Source organism: Mus caroli, unplaced genomic scaffold, assembly GCF_978045245.1.
Source record: "Mus caroli unplaced genomic scaffold, Mus_caroli_1 scaffold_7, whole genome shotgun sequence".
Taxonomy (NCBI): domain Eukaryota; kingdom Metazoa; phylum Chordata; class Mammalia; order Rodentia; family Muridae; genus Mus; species Mus caroli.
Genome location: NW_028227262.1, coordinates 141,185,074 through 141,206,108, shown reverse-complemented (window position 1 = coordinate 141,206,108; position 21,035 = coordinate 141,185,074). Strand labels below are relative to the sequence as shown.

Here is a 21,035-nt window from a genome sequence, read left to right as displayed (position 1 = left end):
AGTCATTTCTAGGTTTTGTTTTTCCTTTCCTGAATGACAACAGGAGGCCAGCACAATCCCTCCCATCCTCTGTGGCTCATGCTCTCTGCATTTTTATCACTGTTACAAACCTCTGCCCTGGAAGCGTAGCTTATGCTTCTGTTTTACAGATGTAAAAATTAGCATCTTGGTTGACCAGTGATTCCTAGAAATATGTATGCAATGTCAAAATGAGTATGCTCTTTTTCTTTTTGTCAGGATTTTACCTCCAGCTGAAGCAATTTTATGACAACTACTCAGTATTCAACAGAGCCATCCATCCCTTTCCCCAGAGAGAATTAATCATAGGCAAGGACTGGAAAAGACATTTCCCTAGTTGAAGCTCAAGTCTGTGTCTGCTGAGAAACCCATTCAATTTTAATTTGCCAATTAAAAGTGGCCTGGGAAATCTCAGACTGTCATTATCTCGTTAAAAATGCATCCTCGACACTCCCATTCCTCCCTCCGAGAATTAACACTAAAGCAGCCAACTGCTCTCTCTACAACTTGGAGTTAGCACCATCCTCAAAAGATGACCTTTATCTGGGGTCAATGGGTGATGGCATCTTCTGCAGTTAATAATTGTCAAAAATTCTACACGACTCCCATTGTTACACCTGTGGACAAGTTACTGGCTAGTTAGCGCATCTGTGAAATTTACTGAAAGTTGGGAAGATTTGAAAGGAAATAGAAGCATTGTTTTCTGCAGATAAATGGCCAGACACATTTGAAAAGAAAGTCCTATGACCAGTTGCTTTAACACCCTCCACTTTCGAGAATCTTTGGACGATATCTGGCTGTTATTACACCCCTCCTCTCCGTCATGCAGGATTGTGTATGGAATAGTGTCACAAACACAGGACTGAAGGTTAAGAACGCTGGTTTCTGTTTTTATGCCAGCCAGAAATCCTATCGTCTAATAAACTGTATGTGGAGATAGTTAACAGGAGAATCATTTTGTCTGGTGCCAGTTTTGATTTCCCAGTGAGCTATAAACACTAGACACTGTGAAAAAGACAGAAACACAACCAAGATGCCGGATACTGCTTCATAGTTAATAATGCCCCTGAATAAGAAAGTAGTAAATGATTAAAGGATGCTACTGCCTTTCTGTGTATACACAAACTTGAATCTGTGCACGCGCCTGCAGGTTACAAATATTTCCAAAGGCACTTTTCAAAGAATTAGCTAATCCCTGCCTAATAAAACACACACTAGCATAGTGCACAGGGGAAAGGCACACTGTCCACCTCCAAATTTTAAAACATGTACCTTATTTCCTTGAAATCCCTTTGGACCTGGATCCCCTGGAGGTCCACCAATGCCCTGCTCCAAGATGAAAACTGAGAATTAGTTTGTGTGCCAAGCTAGAAGGCCAACCAAGGCAGGACAAGTAATTCCTTAGGGTTCCTGGGAATCCTGGTGTCAGTAGCCAGACTGTGATGCTTGGATCTGCTTTGGGGTCACATTCAAATGAGAACCTGCACAGCATAAAGTCCTTGAGTCAAGGTCACAGCTTCTAAAACAACTCATACTAAAAACACGCATGCTTTCGCACGTGACATTTGTTTTCCTAAGCCAGGGTTTTTAAGCTTCTTGCTGTGTTGGATTCTACTTTTAGGAAAGATTTTGCCTATCAATCAATATAACATAAGCAGATCATTGAAAACAGTCATTTGTACTGAGTCTGCAATGGCCACTTGCCACCTTTCTCTGGCAATTCCACACCAAAGCAAAGGACTTGGTTAACCAGTTATAGCCTAAGAATTCTTGGGTTAAAACCATAGCTTCTAGCTTATTTGGGGAGGTTGTTTTGTTGGCTTGTTTTTGTTCTTATGTTTTGTCTTGTTTTGTTTTATCTTGTTTTGTTTTGTCTTTGTGCTGCCAAGGATCCAGGCAAGGGCTCTGAGCTTGCTTGATAACCACTGAGCTGTACCTCCAGATATTTTTCAGTCCTGAAATTACTTCTTCATACTCATTTATATCTGTTGTTACTTTAAAGGAGACAAGTCCCTCCACTGGAAAAATGATCCAGATTATTTTCTGGGGTCTACAGTATATTACTACGTTATGAACTCATTCCATGTTTTCAATAATTAACTACTTGCATGGGAAGGACTAAAACAAATATTTAGATAAATAAATATAGACAAAAATGAACAACTCCTACAATTACATGATAGGAACTATCTACTTCCTTATCTAACTCTCTTCATATAAAATATTTTCCATTTCCTTAGTTATTAACTAGATAGAGTTATCAGGTGTATTGATAAGGATAATCAAAACATCATTAGTCAAGTGGTTTCCAAATTTGACTATGTTCTTGAATCATCTGGGAGCTTTAAAAACTACTGACTCATGGTTCTCTTCCCTACACACTTTGAATTAATTGAAGATGTTGTGAATGGATCAAGTGGTGGTGGTAGTTGTTGTACCCTCCTAAGGTAATTCTAGTTCAAACATAGACTTGGGGTGTTTTTGCCTCCTTACCTGAATTCCTCTTGGTCCCTTTGGTCCATATGGCCCTGTGGGTCCCTGTGGAATAAAATTAAATATTCCACTTTAGTTCCAATTAAATATTCGAAATATCCATCTTTGTAATGTATAGGCTTTAGATGCAAAAATAGGTTCTGGTTGAGCATCACTCTTCCCTGGCTATTCAAACATCAAAGAGAACAGATTGAAATGATTCTAATAATCCTAATTAACAAAACACCTCAGAGTCAAACTTTGCTTAAATAAGTAAACCAGAAGAAAACTAATATTACATGTCAGTATTTACCCCATATGTTGTTATGTGGTTCATTTTCTTTTTTCATTTTTTGAGACATGTACTCTATGTAGTCCTGGCCATCCTGGAACTCTCTCTATAGACTATGCTGTCCTCAAACTAAGATATCCACCTGCCTCTGCCTCCTATGTGATGGGATTAAAGGCATACACTACAACCACCTGGTTATATTTGGTTCCAAGAAAAGGAATTGCTTCATAAAGCTCCTTAAGATGTTCTAGTAAGTATATAAATTCCTGTAATTAGTAACATATTATTTCCAGCCGGTAATCAATGTCATTAAATCAGCAATGAGTTTGCCTGACAGCTAGACTGTTCTTCACATTTTGGAGTTTGGCAAACACTGTTTATAGTCAATAACCTGTTGTACTCGGCTGGTAGTCTTGGGTTCTATAAGAGAGCAGGCTGAGCAAGCCAGGGGAAGGAAGCCAGTAAAGAACATCCCTCCATGGCCTCTGCATCAGCTCCTGCTTCCTGACCTGATTGAGTTCCAGTCCTGACTTCCTTGGTGATGAACAGCAGTATGGAAGTGTAAGCTGAATAAACCCTTTCCTCCCCAATTTGCTTCTTGGTCATGATGTTTGTGCAGGAATAGAAACCTTGACTAATACACCTGTCAAATTTCAATACGTTCCATATCTCAAAATACATTTGCAATGTATTTTCTGTGAATATAATATAGTCTTGATTACCTTTTCCCAGCTTTCTAATTTTTTTCAGGTTATTTGTCAAGAACCAAGACCTACCATGATTCGTTACACATTTTTTAGTTTGACCTTAAAATGCTTCTGATGTGTGCTGCTTTAAATAACCTTAGATTTGATATTGGTGTGTCTGTTCACATCTTTGTCCTATTCTGATTCATCACTAAGGATCTAGAAGATGGCTACTGAAGTGGAAACAGTAGAGGAGGGTCTATCTCTTCTTTGTCTATCATGTGTCTACGGGAACCAAAAAACTTGATAAAGTTTGTTGGCCATGATAATTACCTGTGTGTGTGTATTTATATTATGGGATGTTAATCAAGATTACATATCAATTATTACCTTGCTGTTTGCTAATTTATTGTATAAAATTATAAAATAGTGGTAGTGTCTTAATTTTACTTCTTTGACTGCAAGCATATTTGGATATTTTCATCATTTTTATCCATTTGTGTTTATTTTCATCTCTTAATGTTCTTCACACATTTTTCTTATAAATTTGTGTGAACTCTTCATATCAAATGTGCCATACTTTGTGAAACCTATTCGAACATATATATTCATATGTTGTATCTTTAATGTTGAGTTATACTTGAAATGAGTCATGTCCTATAATTGGCAATATTTTCTTTTTGGCACAGAAAGTGATGCAGCATTTAATCTCAGAACTGTTTCCTGAATTCATTCTCTTCTGCTCCTGTGTCTTTCCCTAATTAGAATGTTGCCATTGTCTCACTTTGCTTTGCTCTGAAAACCATCACTGAGTCTGCATTCTGCAGATCCTTCTGTCTCCAGCTCACTCAGTCTGCATGCTGCAGATCCATCTGTCTCCAGCTTTATAGGCCCTTGTCAGCTTCTAGGAATGATCAAGCTATTTAAAGTATTTGATTCAGCAGACCAGTGCCATTATTTTATCCTCCTCCTCAACCTTCTGCCATTTTCTCCTGTCGCATCCATCCATGCATTCTACACAGATGTTTTTATATTTCATTATCTTGGTTACCTTCATAGTCAATAGTCCTTAACTTGAATGGCAACCATTTTTATTCTAGGCCTTTTGGGATTATTTATCATTATATTTTTCGATATACTGTCTATGTAGTTTGTTTAGATTAGGAAGCCTTCAATATGCTAAGTTGAATTTGTCTCTAGTTTAAGTTCCTTACTCATATTTATTTTGAACTAAGGTAAACAGTTATCCTACTGATTATATCTTGCTGCATCCCCTACATGTCAAACCCCATGTCATGCTTCCTATAACTTCACTAACTGCAGAGTTTTTTACTGTTTTGGTTGAAGTTGCATCAGAAGGTCACGCCAGTGCATCCAACTGCACCTCTCATTGACTGCTGGTTATTCTTTCATCCATAAAGTTCAGTAGGACTGACCTCAAAGATCAGTATGTCACAAAATGGTCTATGAAAAGGGCATGCAGGGGCACGGGGTGTCATTATGTAAGTCATGTATTCTTTGGTTTTCTGCTTCATGTTTTACAGATGTACAAGCTGAACTCCAGATCTAGGAGTGACACACACAATTCATCCCAGAAACTTTTGCTTGAGGAAACTCAGACCAAAAAGGATCACAGATGGTAATATTTTAAAAACATGACCCTTACTTTGTCACCTTTCATTCCTGGTTTCCCACATTCTCCTCGTTCACCCTATAAATAAGTAAGTAAATTAAATAAATACATCAATATATCAATACATAAATACATAAATAAAAGATTTGAATCTTCAATATTCCAAATTTTTGAAAAAGACCCCTAGCATAATTACATAGGAAAAAACTCTGCTCAATTTCATACCATTTCATCTTCAATATTGAAGGAGCAGTGAACTTTGAAAACTTTTGCCCATGCATTATCCTAACAATATTCTAAAGTTATCCAAGTCAATGGAACCACCTGATGAGGGTTTGTTTGAGGTTTCATGAGGCTTGGGAGAGAAATAAAATATGAAGAAAGATAACTGGTCATCTACCATATGTAGTGTACCATGTATAGCTGTCTGATTCCAAATGATGCGTCTATAACAGCAGCTTTATACAATCAGGAAATGTAAACTCTCTGAGGTATTGCCCCTCTATTGTACAGCTGGTATATAATTTTATATATAACCACATAGCAAGTTTAGAATAGACTTAGGATCTAAACCCAGCTGTCCTTTAACTCAGACCCTGTATTTTTCATAATGCCATAATTCCATTCTGAATACTGATCTTGGTCAGTTAGTAGCATTAGAATAGAAAACTGATAGAGAGGGCCTGAGACCAGACTGTATTCTATCTAGAGAAGGCAGCCATGATGAGTTAAGTTAGCAAGATCCTCTAGAGGAAAATGAAGTCCATTGTTGAGCATGCTACATAGATTTCATTACTACACAGATTGTATTAGACTGCCTAGTATGTTATCATAAAACTAACATTTAAATTATGCTTTCGAATCTATAGTTGTATTTTTCTGATACTACCTGACATTTATTGGTTTCGATAAATGTTAGTTTAACTTTGTAGACTGAGTGTCGTGGTAGATAATTTCTTGACATCATTGTGACCATTTTACAATGCATACAAATTTAAAGTACCATATTTACAAAAAACCATAATTTTCACAACTAAAATGTTACAATCAATATTTGTTTATGAGTTTTACAGTTGTACAAGTGGAATGAGAACCTCTGAATATTAACCCATTCTCTCAGATGTTTCAAACTTCCTGTAGATAGAACTAAAACTGCTAGCCAATTAGACAGAAAGAACTCAAGTGTCCTCAAAGCATTAACATCTGTTGTTATTAAAACTCTTTAGCACCTGAAACTGATTCTGTGTGAGTCTTTATTCTGAGTCTCAAAACAATTTGTACTGCTAAGGAAAACTTGAAGAGGTTAATGGTTTGTGCGCATGCTAGCTGCAGTCTTACTAGCCCAGAGCCCTCCCTTTGACCTCTGCTTCTGCTATGCTTTGTTATCTGTGTGCTGCTCTAGCACATGTTATTCAGTGTGCCACTGGACAGCAATGTAAGAAAATTACACTAGAATAAAATGCAGGGTATTGCTCATCTTTAGAAGAAGTCAAACTATGGAATTAGCTGAAATTACAGCGATTTAATGATATAGTTTGTTGCACTGTACTAAATACAGCAGAAATCCTGAACTTACTACTAAAATGAATCCCTATTCTTGTGTAAGCTTTATCTCATTGTATAATAGCAACCAAACTGGCCCGGCTGTGCGCCACACTTTAAGCAGCAATGCGTAAGGAAGTGGTCTTAATAATCACGAGTTGTGGGTACAAAGTTTGTGCCTGACCCTTTCTGGGATTGTGTGTGTGTGTGTGTGTGTGTGTGTGTGTGTGTGTGTGTGTGTGTGTGTATTTACATACATATTCCAATCATCTAAAAGGAATAGAATTGATTTATTCTTGCCAGAGCCTGGAAGTCAAACTGATCCAGGAAAAGCTGAATTCTCACTGAGAACAAAGTCGAAAATTTATTTCAGAATCTAAGTGGAAAAATCACTCTTGAAGTCCCAATTAGAGCACAATTAATCTCCTAATGTTGGATGGGATGAAATGAGTCAACTATCAAAATATCAAATAGAAAACAACCATAAATACACTCAAAAGCCTTTTGGCCAGAATTCACATTCCATTTGTCCCCAGACAGATTTGTTAGCAATAGGGTTTGAGAAACAGGATTTGTTTTGTGGGCAGATTCCTATCAATGAAAATATTGTCTCCACTTTTTTCCTCAGCAAAGGCTTACCCCCCTCTTTTGTTGGGCTCATGAACGCCCATAGAATGGCCACAATCACATAGGCAAGTGCTTCAGAGAGCTTTAAACAGTTCTGCCCTATGCCGGCCTTGAGTTTCTAACACTGTTCCTCCTGATTAAATCTTAGTCTGAATGTCTGCACTACTTTGCTTTGACAGCTTGTATTTTTCAAGTGAACTCTTCCAGTGAGTCTAGAGTCTATAATTCCACAGAAGGGTAAATTCATCTTTACACACACACACACACACACACACATTTAAATCAAGATGAGGAAGCTCATCCATACATTTTGCTCATCAATTTATTAAATTTTCACAAATATCAGTTTTATTAATGTCTCTCTTGCCTCTTCATAATAACACCTTATATTTTTGTATAAGTAAACAGCTGCCAATACATTGTCACCCCCATTATTCTAATTATCCAGTGAGTATGTAAGTCACCCATGCCTGTATTAATCCAGTCCCATGTAGAAGAAAGAGTCACCCTGGTCTCTTGAGTTGCTCATGTTCTTCTAGATGCTGAGTTAGGAAACATGAGATGTTTCCTTTCTCTTTTAGGCATAACACTGCTGAGGCTGGACTTACAGGCCTATGTGTAGGTTTTCTCCTACTATTTGTGGGGTCCTGATCCAAAAAATATAATCAGACATTCACATACCATGTTTCTAGATAGTTGAACGTTGTAAATCCAACTATCAAACTCTTCCAGTGAAAATATTACCCAGATATTTTCTGTCTGCCTACTTGAAAAAAATGTACTTGTAAAAATAATAAAAAGGGCCAGGGATGCCGCTTAGTTGGCAGGGTGTTTGCCAGTATACTTGGAGTTCTGGGTTCCATTCCCAGCTCCAGATGAACTCAGTGTCAGAGCATACTTGTAACCTCAGCACAGGAAGGAAAGGCAGGAGGGACAGAAGTTCAAAGTCATCCTCCACTTCATAGCAAGTTGGAGGCCACCCTGGAACAGGTAAGAGTCTGCCTCAAAAAAAAAAAAAAAAATATATATATATATATATCCATGTACCCCAGACCCAAAACCCAAAGCTCTTAACTTACTATTCCTGCTCCTTGCACAAGAAGTAGTCTTAAAGTTCAACTAGTAAAACAGAGCTATGTGCATGATTCCCAGTCCTGCTACAGACAGCCACATTCCATTTGTGAGAGGGAGCCATACCTTAGCTCCTTCTCAGACCCAGGAAGTAGCTGATATGGAAAAGAGGTTTGTGGAAGACCTAGCAGGCTTCAGCCATTTTGCAGGAGTTCCTGGACTTTTGTCTACCAAACAGAAAGATGACACAAGATTCACATACTGCAAACTGCTGACTTCTTGGGAAGTGGGAACGACAAGAATACCTTGAACAGAACCCACTAAAAGTTGCAGCCCCACTGTGCAGGTCCACGGTCTATGCTCTATAGAATAGAATGAATTGTAGGAATATTTTCTGACTTCAACCAGAAAATCTGCTACTAGAGAACTCTGGGATGGATGTATCCGTGAACCACTGAGGACTCTCAGAGATTCCTGCGCACACTGCAATCTTTTAATTTCTTTTGAAGCACTTTAGTCTCCTATGTCGTGTTTTGCAAATAGTCATGCAGTTATCTACCAATTTGTGCCTCTTGTCTACATGTCACACCTGCTTTCTCTGCAAACTTTGAGCTCCTTGAGATCAACAGATCTTTATTGCTTATCCAAAATCAACCGTTTCTTCCCTCTGGGAGGTAGCCAAGCTCTGGGTTGTCAGAGACCATAAGCAGCAATACAGATACTCACTCGAGGTGTTAGTATTGGAGTTGGGTTTTTGTTTTTTTTTTTTTTTTTAATCAGAAAATGTGCTGCTTTTTTTTTTCCTTTTTTTGTCAAATTAGGGTTCTTTTCTGAAAGGTTTCATGTTTGCAGAGTTGGTGGGACCTGGAAACCTAAGAGGCACTTCTGCTTCTACAACATATAACCGTATTTTACATTTCATTATTAGCCTACGCTAATTGACTAAAGAGTATACCTGGAAATGAGGAAGGACAATAATAGTACTTAGGTTTTTCTCTCTAAAATTCAGCTTTATTTGTTGTTAACCACTTACCTTGTCACCCTTGTACCCAGGGATTCCCTAGTTTAAACAGAGAAATCAAAAATTAGAATAAGATATTACAGAACAGCATTAGAGGAAGTACTAGGCATTTTTTTGCATACAAATTACAACAAATCACATCTTCAAGTCTTGGAAATAGTCCTATATAAGTGCAAGGTAATTTATGTCTCCTGAGCTTGGGAAACATATGACAGCAAAGAGGAAGAATAAAGCTATGTTTCCCTATTACAGTTTATTCTTAGTTCCAGATTCTTGTGCATCAAATCCAATTTCTTAGCCTCTGGATCAAAGCTGAAGGAGAAAGTATACTCTGAATGTCATCGTGAACACAATGACCATAACCAGTGCTCTCAAACTGTTTCATTAACTTTTAAACTATAAGCTATTGCTGCTGAATGTTTCCCTGGGTGGGTTTGAGACTGGCTTTGAAATGAGCTAATGCCCTTTAGAATATTCATAAATATCTGTATCCATCATGGTCCTCCCTTCAAATTCAGTCTAGAATATATAACATCAAGGAAATAAATGGAAATAACTCAACCCTAATGAGTCAGTGACCTTTGAGTTATTGGCTTTTATCTCATGCTAAGTGAGAGGCCAGCACCTCTGCTGTCTTCTGAGTCACTCATGGGAATCCTAAGGAACCCTTTCTACTGGGTCATTCCCATAAGCCCTCTAAGAGGCACAATTCTGCGTATTAAATGGACTGGGAAATTACCAACTCCAATGAACAGTAAGTCTTTTCCATCGTTATCCTATGACTATATTTTTCACGGATAAAATAGAATTGTAAGACTTATTTAATACAAGCTGGAGAAACCAGTGGCATAAATGAGCTAATACTGCCATGTGACCATGAATCCTACAAAAATTTTATTTCATCTGTGTATAACTTTTTCAAATAGAAACTTTAGAGAGGAGGTAATACTTCTTTCTAAATTAATAGGTGCTGAAGAGTAGAAAATGAAAGTAGACTTGGCCAAATATAGAGTGACAGTGTGATTTAACGCAGTGTAGACTTACTTGCCCACATGAATTGATTGATTGCTAAGACTGTGTTTAAAGACACAGTTAAATTGGTATTTTCTACAAAAATTATCTACATTTATCATAGCTAGAACGTATAGACTTCCAATTCCACAATTCTTAGGATATCCTCTATCCATTGCAACACACATTTGAAATTTTTGTTGTTACTTCATTTTGAAAGACAGAAAATTCGATTTTGGAAGGAGCCTATAGATATGCACAGAAACAAGGGAATGCTACTTTCTTCATGGTATATTCTTGTTTTCTTCTCAAAATGCTGCTCATTTTCTCTGTTGATCACCTCTTCAGGGCTTTGTTTGCTTGCTTCTTTGTTTCTTTTTCCCTTTCAGGGCCTCTTAACCACTGGCTTTAAAATATTCCAATTTAAAATATCCAAAATTACAATGTCTGTTTCTGTCAAGTTTGTTTCTGATTTTCTTATTCCTGTTTTTAAAAATCTTTTCTAACTTCTAGCGCTATCATATTACATATCCTATCAAGCAAGTTACAGGGTCAAAATTCTATAACCATCTTAATTTTCTCTCCCCTGTTTGTCCCTACAACAAGATCCTTGCAAAATTAATCTTCTTCTCACAGCTTTTGAGTTATTCACCTCTGCTCAAGTTTTAAGAGCTTCCTTCCCATCACCTAGGAAAAAAACTAGCATTGGTAATCTTGTAGGCAATTGAGACCTACTTCCTGAAGAAATAGCACAACTTCTGAACAGACTCCTTTTGAAAGGATTAAGTTTTCCATCAGCTGCTTCCAAAAAAATCCCAAGAGACCAGCTTCGTGAAACTCCAATTCTGTGACTGTTTAATCAAACCAAGGGGCTAAGAAAAAAGATGTGGCACAACAGAAACATTGTTTTTCACCGTAGATGTTGCTATTTACTATACTCACTGTAATGCCCAAGAAAATATAAAGTTAACAATGTATTAGTGTACCATAATTCCTTCCCAAGCCATCTCAAGAAACCAAACAGACTTATTTTTATCAATAGAACCAAAATGACAAAGGCATAGCTTAGACCATGTAATTCTTACACTTTTAAAATTCTAGCTTTTTTTACTTCCATTAAAAAAATCCAAAAAACAAAAATACCCACAAGAAGTAAAGCACAGTGCCTTTGCCATCTGAACCTTTCAGAAATGTTCAGTTGGGCATTAGGGAATGCCATTTGTCCCATTGTCACTCTGCTGGTTAGAGTATTTTCTCTCTGGAGTTCTGCCTCTGAGATCATGTCTGTCTGGTTGCCTGCCTGTACTCTCAAGAGCATAGGTAAGTAGGAATCCATTGTGCAATTGCACTTCATGGTCAAGCCAGTCGGTCAGAGATTCCCAGAAATCATTTGTCAGGAAAGCATTCCAATTCTGTACATACCACAGGACCTCTTTCTCCAGTTTCTCCTTTCTGAGCATCACCCTGCAACAAACAACAAACTCAGTCAAAATTCTTCAGCCCTGCAAGTGATTGATTGCTCAGTAAAATGTGCTATTCCTAGATAATGGGTTAACCCAATTAGAGAAGAATCTTAAGCTTTGACAATTGACACTTTTACCATGCAATTTAAGGAAAATCGCAGCTCAGATAAAGTTTGGCCTTTACGAGTGAACCCAGATGTTCAGAGTGCATAACATACATAGATTTTTCACAACTTCAGCCACATTCCAGTTTACAACATAGTACTTTTCTCAAGCATAGCATTGTGTTTTTCTGGAATAGGATAGTCTGGCTTTTCTCCAAGAGGCTTTGAATATTTTCTAAAATGTTCCTCAAGAGAGATTGCTTGATTTCAGCAAGACTAAAGAAAATGCTCTCATTCATGTAATGTGATATATATATATATATATGTGTGTGTATATATATATTATTCTTAGAAATGGGATTAAATTAAAGTTTGAATGTTTTAATTCTCTTATGTACTGCTTAATTTCTTCCCAAAATGTGAGAGACAAGTTGTCTTCACAGCAAAGAGCAAAGGACTCACCACACCACTATCACTAGTTATTATTATTATTTAAAGTTGCAGTTTTTGTGGCTGAAAAAAAGGAAAGGAAAGGAAAGGAAAGGAAAGGAAAGGAAAGGAAAGGAAAGGAAAGGAAAGGAAAGGAAAGGAAAGGAAAGGAAAGGAAAGGGAAAAAGAGGGAAGGGAAAAAGAGGGAAGGGAAAAAGAGGGAAGGGAAGGGGAGGGGAGGGGAGGGGAGGGGAGGGGAGGGGAGGGGAGGGGAGGGGAGGGGAGGGGAGGGGAGGGGAGGGGAGGGAAGGAAATACTTCTTGAAACTCAAAACACCAAAAACTAAGACTGCTTGAAGTAGAAATGTTTTCCTTAAAAAAATTCTCTGGGTCAAACTTTCTAAAAATACATAGTTATTATTAAAGATAACCCTTTTGCTTACTCTAATTTCTTTTATTTACTTAATGAAAATCTCTGTTTCCTCCTTTATTAACTTGATAGCCTCCTTTCTTTAAAGTGGGTTCCATATTTGCCTCTTTAATTATTAGAAGCCTGATATTTTTCAGGCAGTATAACGTTTGTATATACTACAGAAACTCGCTGAATGTAGTAGCTCCAACCTCTAATCCCAGCACTCAGGCATCAGAGGCAAGAACACTGGGGAAAATTCAAGGTCAGCCTGAGCTTTAGAGTGAGTTCCTGGTCAATCAAGTGTGATTTAGTTTTAGTTAGAGCTTCTGTTGATGTGATAAAACTCTATAACCTAAAGGAACTTTGAGAGGGAAGGTTTTTTTTTTTTTTCCAATTTACAACTTTCTGGTCATATTCCATCACTGAGGGAATTCTGGGCTAGAATTCAAAGCAGGGGGCAGGAACTGAAGCAGAAGTCATGGAAGAAAGCTGCTTATGGGCTTGCTACTCACAGCTTGCTTACTCAGACTGCTCTCTTCCGTAATTCAGAACCACCTGTCCAGGGATGGCACCTGCTATGTAAGTAGCCCAGAAAGTGCACTACAGACTTGCCTATAGGCAACTGCATGGAGGCATTTTTTTTTTCAACTGAGGTTTCTCTTCCCAGATAACTTTAACTTGTGTCAAGTTGACAAAAACAAAATAAAACAACCAGGACAGTCTCTATATAAATATACAAGCTTTTTAGCTAAAACAAACAAACAAACAAAACAAAATGAAACAAAAAAACCTGTTTATTAATTTACCGGATTTCCTTTTGGTCCTCGCTCACCTTTGATACCAGGGTTTCCATGGGTACCCTGAAAGCAAATGGAGAAAAGATTATTTTTATTAAGTATCATTTTTCTATGCTTTTGAATAATTTCTGATCAGCTGAATCAAAAATAGGAGACCTTGGAGTTTTAACCAGGCAAGCTGATATTAAATTCTGGTCATTGTAATTGTGCCAAGAACACTGCAAACCTTCTCTACACAGTCTCTGAGATTGCACAAAAGAGAGTAATATTTGTCTTCCCAGCTATGGTTTCTTTCCCAATTACTTGTCAGCCATTTTCCAAACAAAATTAAACTCATTCAAAGGCATTGAAAGACTGAGTGGACAGAGGTTGAGGTGGACGGTTTCTGCTCTGGGCTACTGTGGATCACTATGACCCAGCTTGCTTGCCCGTGACCCAAAAGGTTCAGATCCAGGGGACCTGCTCCAGATATAAGAAAAGGGAACTCTTCCATCCTGTTCCAAAAACCACCAAAAAAACTTCCTTTCCTGAGAACTTGTTTTGAGGGCACTGAATAAACTGACATAAATGATTTACTATGAAGATGTGACAGTACAGTAGGGCATGATGAGACAAAATCAATTTAGCTCCCAGTGGTGAGTTTTCTTGCCCATTATTCATGGGAATGTCTTAATGTAATAAGTTAAACAACATCTTTATAGGAAAAGAAGGCTAAATCTTCACTTAAGTCAGCTTCTATTGATTATCATGTAATAGATACAACTTTGTATTTTGTGAGAAATAATTTCCCACTCTCTAATGCTTTGATTGGTAAAGTTATTTAGAAAAGAATATATATATATATATATATATACACATATATATGTGTGTGTATGTGTGTGTGTGTGTGTGTGTTACACACACACAAAACCAAACCTGTAAAGTCTGAACCTAAGTCTCAGGGGGAAACTTGTCACACTCCCCCACACTCAGAGGATGTATTCTTGCCAACATTTTCAAACAGGAGCACTAGCTCAAAATGCACTTTGTAAAACCTTCCAAATTCTTAGGACAAGGTTTTGAATCACATAGATGAGTGAACACGCAGTGGAGATAGTTTCTGACACTATTGGTAGAGGCAAATCATTATGGTAAGTTGCTAAGTGGTTGCTTCCATCTTACAGAATTCACCTAAGTCCCCAAAGCATCCTAACCAGTTCTTCCTCACAAAGCTACGTGGTGCTGCATCACTGGACTGCTGAGAAGGATGCAGCTTCCAGAATGGATGGTGCCATTGGTTTCTAGTGAGATAAAACATCACCTAAACCACCACTGTCGTATGTTAGCTCTGTCTATGTTTTTATCTTATCACTGAAAATTCTGGCTCTAGTGATCAAATAAAGAAATGACACTGAAAAGCCCCCTCTGAAAATAATTTCATCACTGTCTTCATCAACCCCAAGTTGAACATAGATGTGTACTCACAGGAGGCCCTGGGTCGCCTGGCTCTCCCTTTTCACATTCACAGATCTTGTGTTCACACTAAATCAGCAAGAAACACAATATTAATTTACAGTGAAATACAGGCTATGGTAGAATGCCAAACATTAACTGTAACATGTAACTGACTGAAACTCACTCTCTTGAAGGAAATTTTTCTCTCTATTAAATTATCCAAGGCAAACTCAGAACCAACTGAGAGCCAACTATTGAAATATTATTAAGTTTTGCCATGGTTAAATAAAATAAGTGTTCTACCATGTATTTATCAATGTATTTATAGAAAGATACTGCTTAAAATAGAAAAATAATCATTTTTCTGTTGAATTTTGGATTTTCTCTTCATTCTCTTAATAACACATCACAGCCCAATCATATGTAAATATCCATTTCTCCCTATTCAGCCAAAGAAAATATGATTTGAACCATATTTTTATCAATTTCGAGATGCATATTTCTTATCATAACATGTCTGAAAACAGAATGAGTTGTAGAATAGCTGCATAACAGCCTCAGACATGAAAAAGTGATTGTTTTCTCTCTGTATCTTCAAAATTCACAGGCCACACTTAACAGACACTATCCTTTAATCTGTGCTTTCCATGTTACCAAGCGTCCATCTAGTTCAGGAATCCTTAGCAAGCTCATAACTGCTCCTAGCTGGCTCATAACCACCTGCTGCACTATGTCCTTACCAACAGATTGCTACTAGCTAGCCTCCTTTGTGATGTGCTCTGATTGGTAGGAAAGGAAAGGAGCTTCAAGCCCAGCCACCAGACAGCAGGGGACTGTCACTAAACCTATGCTGGCCAAAACCCAGCAGCTTCCAAACCAGTGAGAGTCTGATCCATGCTTAGAATAAAACGAATTCATTTCAAATTAGAAGTGTTGTCAGTTGGGTTGCATGGATCTTTAAAATAATGTCTCAAATGATGTTTAATATTTTCTACTTTTTCTAAAACTTTCTAACCTGCAGTTGAAATATAGACACATAAAAACAAAACCACGTGGTTTCCTCAAAGTAATATAGAGGCATAAAAATAAAACCATGTGGCTTCCTCAGAGTAAAGTAGCTCATTTCCAAAAGAATTTCAAACATGTATTTAGTCACACCTTATGTGAATCACAACATGGGTTTGCTAATCCAGGTTTTGAGAATAATTCATAGCAATAAGGCATGTGGCGCTTACCTTCCTTTCAAACAAGACACCCTAGAAGGGGCAGAAAAAGGAATGAAACATTAACTCAATTAATAGTTCTGCTTCCAGCCTCTTATTAGCCTTAATTATTCCCTATAGGATATGCAATTTCCAAGAAGAATAGCAATTCAGCCTTTTTAACCTTGTAAAAGTAATAAAGCCAGCCAGCCAGCCAGCCAGCCACCCAAGGAGCACTCTCAGCCATATAATAATAGGAGACATGAGGGGCACTAACATTTAAAATTACTCTGTATTTCCTAGGAACTGTATCTTTGCAGCCTGTGCTTTAGCTTTCGTCTCTTTGATCAGCTCTATTCTCTCTATAATTTAGCTTCAAACTTAATTGATTGTAATGAGAAACTTCTCGCTTTTGCTCACAAAGACTTACGAAAATAAATAACTACATATTCCCTTGTCCCCAGTCCTCTACATGTTTGCATTTGGATTTTCACATTAAGACACTGATTTTGGAATTGGTATTTTATGAAATTATTAGTACATCTTAGAAAATTCTATTAAAACTCAAAAATAGAACATTAGAAAGGAGGAGAAAGGATTTTCCACCCAAACTTTCAAGAGCCCCAAATATGATATTCTATTTATAAAAGCTCAACGTGAGAAAAAGATGCAGCCTTCACAATAGTATTAGAAATAATACTTTGTGAAATAATTTTAATAGTTTATAACAACATGCATTATTTACATAAAAGGAAACTACATTTATATCCTAGGAGGAATTAAATGTTAAAAAAATATGTGCTACAACAAAAAGTATTATTTCAAAAATAACTATGCATATTGCTCTGAGAGGGGGGGGAGAGGGAGAGGGAGAGAAAGAACAGGCTTAATTTTAGCTTAATATTAAGGAAATGTGACTTAGCTGGTGTCACAACCCTAGACTGAGTCTCCTGACCATCTTCAGTGACACTTCCGCTCACCTCCAAGGAGAAGTAAACAAAATGTTCTCAGCACTTTGCTGCATTCATAATTTCTATGCCACAAGCTATTTTTAAAATTGCACACAGGCCTCACTGCTGTCTGTAGCTCAGCAGGATGCTGCCTGACCAGAGTACAACCGATCTTGTAGGAAGATAAACATGGAAAGAAAAGAATGTATGTTAGAAGAGATGACTAGCCCTTCTAAAGAAAGAAGTCAGGAGTTAAATAGCACCTTTGTGGCTCAGTCTGAAAGGCTAGTTTATATAAGATAATGCAGAGAAATAAGGGGGAAAGGTATGGGAACATTTGTCATAAAACAGGAAGGAGCTAAAGAGAAAGTCAAAGATAAACTAGAACACGTACCTTTATGGAAGCTGTTGCCTTTAATTTGCTTCAGTGTCTCTATTTTAAATCATCCTAATACCAAAGAGGGGAGAGACAGCAAAATGCCCTAAGAGGCTCTAATGACAGGGACGGAGATTTTGGACTGAGAATTCAATGTCACCCTGAGTTTTCTTCCTGCTTTACTTACAACTAGCATGCTGTTTTCCATCAGTCACTGCAGGCAATTTTTCCCATACAGAAAGGAGGGAGGCTTTTAACCACATAGTCTCATACGCTTTCAAATTCTAGTACTAGATGTTATCTATAGACGATAAGTGTCTTGTCTAGCGCTTCAGCTAACAGCTGATCTTTATATTCCTGGACATGTAAATCCACCTGCAGGTGGGATTCTTGTTTCTTCAAGAGCAGCAGCCCACAGAGAGAGTAGAGAGCTTGGATCTGCTGAGAGTTGCTATCCTTCTGAAGAAGAGCTGGTGGTGCCTACAGAACTGAAGAGATGTTCACCTCCTGCCTGTGCTGCCTGAATGGTGTCTGTATGTTTCAGTATTTGTTATAATTCATAATAGTAAAAAAAAAAAAAAACCTGGATAAATAAATGAAGTCATATTCAACAGTTAAAGTGAACTTATTGGCTTTACAATAATCCAGCATGGATACTTCCAAAACAACCTGAGCACCCTCCCACATGAATGTGTGCACATCTGACATATACATACACATGAAAATATTTAAAACACACATTAAAACCGTTCCCTTGGGAAAAGAAGGGAAAGAAAAGACTTTGAGATAGTTCAGGAGGTGCAGCATAAGCTCTCATAACATAAATCAAACTATAAAATTTGAAAAGCATTAAAACCAAAGAAGTCTAGTTTTAACATTATTAAAAACTTTTAAAATAAGAAATATCTTTTTCATTTTATGTGGGTTTTTTTATTTGAAACGGTCTTACTGTGTAGCCAAAGCTGGCTAGAACACATTGTGTAGCCCAGAGTGACCTTAAAGTCATGACAATCTTTCCTTGACTTCCCACATGCTAGGACTATAGCCATGAGCCACTCTTGGCTCCTGACATTCCTAGTTTTTAAATTTATTCTTTCACCACATCTGTGCCTTTTTTCAGCTCTCCCTTTGAAAATTTAGTTTTATTTCATTGTATTTCTCTTTAGCGCCTTAAATATATAAAAGACAATTTTTGCAGTTCATTTGTTTTTAAATTTTCTAAAACTTATGTTTCTATAGAAACAGAAATGGACCCAACAGTCATAATAGATAAGATTGTTTCAAACAAAGAACAAAGCTTCATCCCTAAGGGCACTTACAGTCAGAAGCTTTGGAACTAAGGACAACACACTGAAGGCAGTGTAGGAAGTCTTAAGCAAGGAGAGTGGGAGTCAGTAATAGTTTCTTGGAATAGGTGGGGCTGTCTGGGTGATTCTGAAGAAAGGAATGAAAGGGACCAACTAACGCCCAGATGGTATGCTGCTCTATATGTCAAAGTTTGTTGGGGGAAAGAGTCATAAACACTAGTGTGGGCAATAAGACAAAGAGGGCAGTGAGAAAGGATATCCCAAGGGAGAGGGCAGAAAGGTCCAGTGGATAGGGCTGGCGGCCTGGGAGTGGGATTCTCTCCATGATGAGGAGGTTGACAGTGTGAGCAACTGGGAAAGCACACAGTCGCAGGGGAAGGGTGTCTTCAAAGGCAGTCTACAAATTTCAGTTTGAGTTATGGCTTGTAAGTTCAGTTCAAATTTGAATTTCAGTGAGAAGGATAGATAGAGAAATGTCCTCACTAAAATAAAAAGAAGTACAGTGTGTCCGTGGGTTCAGATTTGTATAATGGGATAGTGGTCAAATTAGAAGGCTGGAGGGGAGCGACTAATTTTGTGAATGAGTACAAGGTCAATGCTATAAAAGGTAGTAGAGGAAATATGAAGAATTGACAAAGTTATTAATATCATAACTAGTGGGATGGGAAAAGCCAGCAAGCTCTGTAATAACAACAAAAGCCTTTGCAATTTAACTTAGGAGCAAAATTTGCCACTACAAAATCTGAAACAGGACAGGAATAAACATCTTTTTAAAAAAATTAAGCCTGGAAAAAATAGGAAGTGACCACAACTAATGAAGAAAAAGCATATGATTCCACTAACCCTTATGTGGTAAAGAGAATGCCTTAAATTCATGATCTTCAAGAATGTCCAGGAAAAGAAAGTTTAATTTAGCCTCAACCTTTACTTCCAGATTTATTTATTCATTTATTTATTTATTATTTTTATTGTTTTTTTTTTCAAGACAGGGTTTCTCTGTGTAGCTTTGGCTGTCCTGGAACTCAGTCTGTAGACCAGGCTAGCCTCAGAAATCTGCCTGACTCTGCCTCCCAAGTGCTGGGATTAAAGGTGTGTGCTGCCACTGCCCAGCTCCCGATGTTTAAATATTAACTTTTATACTGTCTTATTCTTCTAAAGGACTGAATGATGTATCTAGAACATTAGACTGAATTTGTTTCACATGTAAATTACAATAAACTCAACAATAAGATACTCTGCGCATTCCCTTCAATAGGAATCACTACATCCTGTTTGGTATTTTAGAGCTGAAAGGTTTCCTCTTAGAGGCTCTTACATGATACTTCCTATGAAAGATGCTAAGGGATTTGTCTTTATTAAGCTTGGTTCCTGAAAAAAAAATCTATTTATTCTGGACAATTGTGTCCAGTAAAGCCAACTAAATTGAGCATTGCAATAAAAATGAGTAGGCTGCTGACCTCCGCAAAATAACCTAAATTCATTTCAAAATTAGTACTTTCAGTATAAGGAGCCAGAGATGGGTACATACAATATGGGTTTATTTCTGCAGAATGGTATGAAGTGTACACTCATCCTGAGTGGTGAAAGTCAGATCAGGAGCTCTGGGGTTGGGGACAGGGGAAGAGTGGTCACAAGGAAGTTTGAGTAGGCATTTCTAAGTGATGGAAATGTCTGCATTATAATCATGTTGGTGCTTACATGACTGTGTGTACCTGTCAAAACCCATGGAATTGTGTGCTTTAACGCATTTCTATTCTGAAATCATGCCTACATTTTTAAAAACCCTAACCACATAAGAATTTCAATATAAAAAAGTTAAAATGTGAGCTAAGAATGTAACTAAATGAAGAATTTTCTTAAGGATCTGGTTTAAAAGAGGGACAATGAATGTTGGTGTGCTTTTCTTTCAAAAGCTGAATAGTACTCTGGATCTGGAATGCATCTGGAAAGCAGTATCTCCCTGTCAAGGGAGGGTTATTCCCAGAAGTGACATCTGAACAAACAAGCTGAAGTCACAGGGTGCTAAGGGAGTAGAATCTCATTGGTCATCTTCTGTTTCCCCAGAAACAGTCCTAGCCCTAATCCACTGCCAAACGCTCCTCTCCTCAGCTGGGCAGGAATCTCAGCAAGGATGTATCTAGAGGGAGTAGCAACATCCTGCGCCTGAACAGCTGGCCAAACAAGGAGCT

At 37.6% G+C, this 21,035-nt stretch overlaps 1 protein-coding gene across 1 annotated transcript in view; it reads right to left on the bottom strand.

Moving 5' to 3' along the window:
- Positions 1–21,035, bottom strand: part of Col28a1 (collagen type XXVIII alpha 1 chain) — a 215,723-nt gene that overhangs the window by 176,027 nt on the left and 18,661 nt on the right. Inside the window, exons 4-11 of the mRNA XM_021165439.3 lie at positions 16,247–16,267; positions 15,042–15,098; positions 13,587–13,640; positions 11,796–11,837; positions 9,375–9,401; positions 5,135–5,179; positions 2,512–2,556; positions 1,291–1,344 (exon numbers count right to left, since the gene is read on the bottom strand). Of these exons, the coding sequence (XP_021021098.1) occupies positions 1,291–1,344; positions 2,512–2,556; positions 5,135–5,179; positions 9,375–9,401; positions 11,796–11,837; positions 13,587–13,640; positions 15,042–15,098; positions 16,247–16,267 (345 nt within the window). The remainder of the gene's footprint in view (positions 1–1,290; positions 1,345–2,511; positions 2,557–5,134; positions 5,180–9,374; positions 9,402–11,795; positions 11,838–13,586; positions 13,641–15,041; positions 15,099–16,246; positions 16,268–21,035) is intronic.